Source organism: Ochotona curzoniae, unplaced genomic scaffold (genome assembly GCF_017591425.1).
Source record: "Ochotona curzoniae isolate NIBS_2020 unplaced genomic scaffold, NIBS_Ocur_1.0 contig_2294, whole genome shotgun sequence".
Lineage (NCBI taxonomy): Eukaryota > Metazoa > Chordata > Mammalia > Lagomorpha > Ochotonidae > Ochotona > Ochotona curzoniae.
Genome location: NW_024465405.1, coordinates 732,628 through 739,429, shown reverse-complemented (window position 1 = coordinate 739,429; position 6,802 = coordinate 732,628). Strand labels below are relative to the sequence as shown.

At 56.2% G+C, this 6,802-nt stretch overlaps 1 protein-coding gene across 1 annotated transcript; it reads right to left on the bottom strand.

The window, feature by feature from the left end:
* Window positions 1-983: 983 nt before the first annotated feature.
* Window positions 984-2,126, bottom strand: TEX44 (testis expressed 44). Its single transcript, XM_040972423.1, has one exon. The coding sequence runs from the start codon at window positions 2,124-2,126 to the stop codon at window positions 984-986; it is 1,143 nt and encodes a 380-aa protein (XP_040828357.1).
* Between the last annotated feature and the right edge of the window lie 4,676 nt (window positions 2,127-6,802).

Below are 6,802 nucleotides of genomic sequence, written 5' to 3'. Positions count from 1 at the left end.
CGAGCCCAAGCACACCAGCAGGGAATGTAAGTGTCCCAACCTGCAAGTTAACTGCTGCCTCAACATCTGTCCCAGCTTCCTAGCTTGCTTTCTTTTCAAATAGGTTTTTATTTGAACAGAGATGGGGAAAACAGAGAATACACACACACACACACACACACACACACACACACGTGGTTTCACTCTTCAAGTGCCCCCAAAGGCCAGGGCTGGGCCAGGCAGAAGCCTTGACCCGGGAACTCCACCTGGGTCCCCCGCGTGGGTGCAGGAGCCCAGGTCCTTGGGCCATCTTTCTCAGGCACTTTTGCAGGTGGCCAGCAGAGCTTGAACAGACATTCCTCCAGAGTGTTGGCGTCCCAGCCAATGTGGCTTAACCCCTGTGCCACAGTGTCACCTCAAGTTTTAAAGTGCTGTTTCTCAGGAGCCCCACCTTGGTCCAAGGGCCGCTGGCTGGTCACCCCCTTCCCCCTCCCCCATGCATGGATCACTGTCCCAATGTCTCCCAACCCTGGAGGGTGGCAGTCTCAGCAATTAGATGTGTACAGTCACATGGACCTGATTCCGTGTGTGGGGCTAGCATGATTTCCGTGTCTTTCACTAAGCTGGGAAGCAGAGGTGCAGAAGCCCAGCCAGTCACTGGTGTGACTCGGCCCTCCACCCACTCCCAGTCTGTGATGTGAGCCTGCTGGTCCAGCCCGTGGGTGTTGAGTTCCAGGAGCTTACCTGGTGGTGGTCTGACCGGGTCTGGGGTCTCTGCTCTCATCCCAAGCCTCTCCAAGCCTTGTCACACTCTTTGCATCCTGTAGCTTTGTCCCCAGCTTCCAAACAGGACACATCCGGCCTCATGCCTTCCACCCCACTGCCCATGGCATGGACACGGGATGAGGCGGGCACTTAGAAAATAAACGCTCTTCGGTGATTTTATTCCTGGGGGTGCAGGGGTGGGGGATGTGGAGGGAGGGCAGGAGTGTGCTGGGCAGGGTCTAGTTGCTGTTGGGGTCAGGCGGGGCCCGGCGCAGGGCAAAGTGGTTGTTGACGAAGCGCAGGGCTGAGCGGAGGCTCTCCATGGCTCTCCGCTCCACTGTCTCCAGCACGTGGCTGACCGCGCGCAGGGCTGAGCCGGGGCTTGCAGTCAGTCTGGCGGAGAGAACCGAGCCGGCTTGGCCTAGGACACTGGAGATGGAGCGCAGGCTGGGCCCAGGGGTGTGTAGCAGGTCTGTTGGGGAGCTGTGGCCCGAGGTCAAGAAACCCAAGGCCATGGCCATGCCCATGCTGGACTCAGACCGCACCAAGATGTCAGCCAGGGAACTGGTGGAGCCCTCGCTGCCGTCCAGCAGACTGGTCATAGAATGCAGGAAGCCGTTGTCCTCAGCAGCCCGGTACAAGCTGGAGTCCAGCGGCCTCCTCTGCAGGCCCGGAGAGGGTGGGGTGTAGCCGCCTGGGGGGGAGGGTGGGAAAGACTCAAACTGCAGGTCCCTAGAGCTGTCCACCAAGGCTACCTCCATCCCCTGCAGACACTCATCAGCCGGGAAAAATTCACTGCCCATGACGATGATGAAGGCCTCCTGGCCCTCGGCCAGCTCAGACTGAGTGTCCGTGTCGTAGAAGAAGTGAGCCTGGACTTCTGGGGCAGTGGCAGCAAGTCCCAGGGGTTCCAGGCCACTTGCTGACTGGGCCATCTTGTCCTCACCCTGGAAGCCACTGTCCCACAGCATCCCTCTGTTCTCCAGCAGGGGCGCCCACCCTGGGCTCAGGGGTTCTGTGGGCACCTGCATAGCCTCAGGTTCCTTGGGAAGCCCGGAGATGGCTGCCCCCTCCTGTTTGTCACCTGGAACAGCCTCCTTATAGTCTCTATTCCCAGTTGTGGCCGAGGACCCGGAAGTGGCTGTCACCTCAGAAGTGGCCGTCTTGAAGGAGGCCGGGTCTACACCCTGCTGTTCTTCAGATGCTGTGTTATTGCCAGTGGACCAGCTGTCTGGGGGCATAGGGCCTTGACTCTGAGATGCTGCTGGCTCTGGCGAGCTGTCCACAGACCTGCTGTCAGCCATGTTGCCCGGGGGCACCTCGGGAGGGCCATGGGGAGGGCTGTTGGCAGCTTGGGCCTCTCCCAAGGGTTCGGTGTTCATCTATGCCCCCTGCCAGCTGTGATGGTTCAGAGGAGTGGCCATGGCCTAGCTGGGCAGGTAGGCCCAAGAAGTGAGGTCACAGGAGGCTAGGAGCAGCTGCTGATGTCACAGGTACCTGCAGAGCAAGGGTGCTCAACTCCTGGGCAGCTGACTAGGTGGGCTGAGTCTGTGGGGTGACTTGTAGGTGAGTTTGCAGGAAAAGAGACAAGTGTCTCAGGATGAGTGGATGCTTGTGTGTGCAGGTGGACAGGTGGAAGGGTGTGTGCAATGGGACTGGGAGGGCTGTGGGCAGGTAGGATGGGAGGAGTGTGTTCAAGTGGGATGGGGAGGGGTGTATACAGTGTGATGGGGAGGTGTGTGTGCATGTGTGACGGGGGAGAGGTGTGTGCAGTGTGACGGAGGAGGGGTGTGTGCTGTGGGATGGGGGAGGGGTGTGTGCAATGAGACGGGGGAGGGGTGTGTGCAGTGAAACGGGGAGGGGTGTGTGCAGTGGGATGAGGGAGGGGTGTGTATAGTGTGATGGGAAAAGGTGTGTGCAGTGGGATGGGGGAGGGGTGTGTGCAGTGAGATGGGGGAGGGGTGTGTGCAGTGTGACAGGGCAGGGGTGTGTATAGTGTGATGGGGAGGGGTGTGTGCAGTGTGATGGGGAGGGGTATGTGTAATGTGATGGGGGAGGGGTGTGTGCAATGTGACAGGGAGGGGTGTGTAATGTGACAGGGGAGGGGTGTGTATAGTGTGACAGGGGAGGGTGTGTGCAGTGGAATGGGGAGGGTGTGTGCAGTGTGATGGGGGAGGGTGTGTATAGTGTGATGGGGGAGGGGTATTGCAGTGTGATGGGGAGGGGTATGTGTAATGTGACGGGGGAGGGGTGTGTGCAGTGGGATGGGGAAGAGTGTGTGCAGTGGGACGGGTGGAAGTGTTATGTATGTGCTAGTGCAGCCACAGAGCCATGTGGGGTCACAGTGGCTGTGACTCTGGTGAAGGATGCAGAGGTCAGCTTGAATCTGTTTAAAGAGTCTGACCTGACCCTCTGCACAGCAGCACTTCTAGACCCCACTGGGCAGGAGCTGCTTCTCACCCACAGCAGTGAGTGGGAAGTGGTAGAACCCAGGACCTGGTCTTCCCAACTGTGGGGTCAGTCCCTGATGATACAGGAACTACCCTCTCTGTCTTCCCTCTAGCCAACCAGGCTGGGAGGGCAGCGGATACTAAGAGATCCACGTTGCTGGGCAAAGCGCTAACCCACATGCAGCTGCTTACAGTGACGGTCTCTATCAAGATGATGGCCAGAGGGGGTCTGGCATGGTGGTGTATTAAGCTAACCCTCTGTGTGCGGCACCGGCATCCCCCATGGCTACTTGTTTGTGTCCCGGCTGCTATGCTTCTGCTCCAGCTCCCTGATGCCTGGGAAAGCAGTGGAGGACAGCCCAAGGCCTTGGCCCCCTCTTGGCTTGTCTGATGTAACCATTTGGGGAATAAACCAGCATGGAAAATTGCTTTCTTATTCTCCCTCTGTCTGTAACTTTGTCTTTCAAATAAAAAAATCTTTAATTTTTAAAAGTCACCCAAGATGGATATTCCGCTTAACAGTTAAATCACCACTGTGTTCCCTGGTATTCTGTGTCCCAGAACATCCCGGTGGATTGCTGGCTTGCATCTGGATCCTAACTTCCCACCCATGCAGACTCCAGGGACACCAGGTGGTGACTCTGGCTGCTGGGTCCCTGCCAGCTGAGTGGAGGACCTGAGTCCTTCTTTTGGAATTCAGATACACACACACTCAGAGCCTTCCAACCCACAGAGGTGCTGGCACTTGGAGGTGGATGCTGGGGTCCGTGTGATGGGTGTGGAAGACAGGAAGGTGTGAAGAGTATCGTTCCATTGCAGGCAAGGTCGCAAGGAACTTCCCGCTGTGTGGCAAGGCCTGGCGGATGTCTCTACAACACCTGAATGCAGCTCTGCCTCCCTTTGCGTGGACACTGGACAACCCCGCTGAGTATTCTGTAATCTATGTAGGCATTGCCTGCCTCTGCGGAGTTACTGTTAAATATCAATAGGAACTTAGAAGATGCTAATCAAGGATGCTAACTCCCCTTTTGATCCTATGCTAATCAAAGGTGTTCTGTCTTCAGGTGTAGTGGGAATCTATTCTTTCCCTCTTTCTTTGATCTTTTAGGTCCCTTCCTTCCTTGACTATCTCAAGACCAAGCTGTAAAGTAATTGTGGTAGGAATGTGTTAGTGACTGATATGCACCATCTATTGAGAACCTTTTCCTAGCCAGGCGCCAGGTGCCAGGCACCAGGTGGTTAACATTCTAGCCTTAGGTGAAACAAATGGCAGAGTTATCTTTGGAAACACCCACTTGACCATGACGTAAAAAGTCTGAGCCAGAGTTTGACTGATTTTGTATAAATAAAGCAGACAGCTTTTGTGCGTAGTCCATTATGATGATGAAGAGTTACTAGTGGTCCGTCTCTTTCTTTCTCTTTCTTTGCGCCTCATCCACACACCCTTCGCGAGTTCCGAACTCAGCTGGAGCTGGACTCCGGCAGGTGGAAGGCACAGCTGAGCTGGAGATGAGGGGCGAGTCCCTTGTTCCTGAAGAACAAGCACAGCTCTGATCTGGGACAGCTTATGGTCTGCCCAACCCGCCCCCTCAACTGGGAAGAACAAGACACCTCCCCCCTTCCCCCCCCCCCCCCCGGCTCAGCCGGGTTGTGGGGAGGGGTTGAATCCTGCAACCACAGAAGGAAGTGCCTGCCTCACTGGGTACCTCCCCTGCAGACCAGCTGGCACGCCCGGGACCCTTGCAAGTCCATGGGGCTGCCCACGGGGCAGTGCACCTGGTTGGCACCTGCTAACCAAGCCCACGTTTGCAGCTTCGCGGTCAGCGATGTGAGCCTGCCTGGGCACACTGACCATATGCAAGTGGCTCCAAGAATTGGAGCTTTGTAACACTGAACTGCTTCCAGTGTCAGAAAACCTGATGACAGTCTGTGCCCTGTGCGCTAGATGAACACCCCAGGACCCTCTTTGGAGGAAGGTCAGGCTCGTGACCCCAGAGTCCTGCACATCAGACAACAGGCAGTGTCCTGGCTAAGGTGTGACCCTTGGAGCTGGGCTGCCTGGGTTTAAATCTTGCTGTCGCCATAACTAGCTGTGTATCCTAGGGTAAGTGACTTAACATCTCTGTGCCTCCATCTCCTCCTTCCCGCCCCCTGAAAAATGCATGTGGGGTTGAGTCAAATGTATTTCCCTGGGATGTATCCCAGACTTCTGACACAAAGCTCAGGAAAGCCCCAAACGACAGGCGTGCCTTTGTTATTCTCCAGAAATCCCTCTGGCCCAACCCATAACCCAGGCTGATGGACGAGTCTTGGCAGGGTCCCCAGGGAGCTCAGTCACTTGCTTGGGGAGTTGCGGGGACTTTCAGCATCTGCCCATATCGTCCTACCCCTGCCTGTGACTCAATGAGTCACGCCTCCACAGCTGAACACCAATGAAAACCCAGCAAGCAAGGGACTGAAGGATCTGCTGGTTGCTAAATGTCTCCTTGTCTTGGGAGGGTGGCCTCCCTGACTCTGAGGACAGAGGCTGGGGCCCTTCATATCTGGCCCTGTGTACCCATGCATCTAGCTGGCTCCTCATTTGTGTGTTTTATGATAAGCTCTAGTTGGGAGTTTCAACCCCCGTGTTCTGTGAGTCATCCTAGCACATTGTTCAACTGGGAAGTGGCTCGGAAGAAGGGCAGGTAGCCTGGGGACCCTGCGTGGGACTGGGTGTGAAAGTGGGACTGAGCCCTTTAACCTGTGGAGTCAGTGCTGTGAATGGGATTTAGGGTATCCGGTTCCCCTGGAATGGAGAACTGGTTACTGCTCAGGAGAGCCAAGTACTACGCAGTAACATCAGTGAGAATGTGAGGAGACAGTGCATATGAAACTCTGCTATGAGAAGTAAGGGTGCCCGAGGGACAGCTGGGCAGCATGGTGATGAAGGTGAGGTGATGATGGTCAGAATGACCAACAGAATGATGATGGTGATGATGATGGCGGTGATGGACAGCACCCACTCTGCAGGCAGAACCCCCCATGTAGCCGAGCCCCTTTCACTCTAACAGAAGAATCACGCTGGCCTGTCCCAGCTAACCAACCAGGGGCTACGAGCATGGTGGACTAATCAGAGATTCTCACCCACTTCCATTTCTAACCCTTGGGGAGTTTGGAAATGGAGTGCTGGCTGCTCTGGTTTCTTCTGCCACCTGGGGTGACCATAATTGGGCTGTTAGACAGCAGGTGTTCAGCCCTCAGCTTGGGGACTTCACAACAGCAGGCAAATCCAGGATGAGACTGTACCTGCCGCCGTCTAGCCACCAGGCTTCCTGGGCTGGGAGGGGAGTTGTTTTCAGGAGGTTTCCACCAGCTGGGCAGGCTCTATTGTTCCCAGGAGCCCAAGGAAAGTCCTGCAGGGGAGCCATGGTCCATGTACCCCAGCACCTCTACTGCCAAGGCCGCTACTCCTGTGCCACCGCCCTCTAGCCCTGGGCTTCAGATCCCTCCATCCTGTGCCTTCTGCTCACAAAGTTCCAGAAAGCTTTCCCACTGCCTCCCTCCCACTCCTGCCCTCGATTCCTCCTTGGCACAGAGCAAGATGGCCCAGTGGATGGACAGACCCTTTG

Excerpts from the sequence above, each read along its gene's own strand:
- TEX44 (XM_040972423.1), bottom strand. The coding sequence starts at position 2,126 with ATGAACACCGAACCCTTGGGAGAGGCCCAAGCTGCCAACAGCCCTCCC.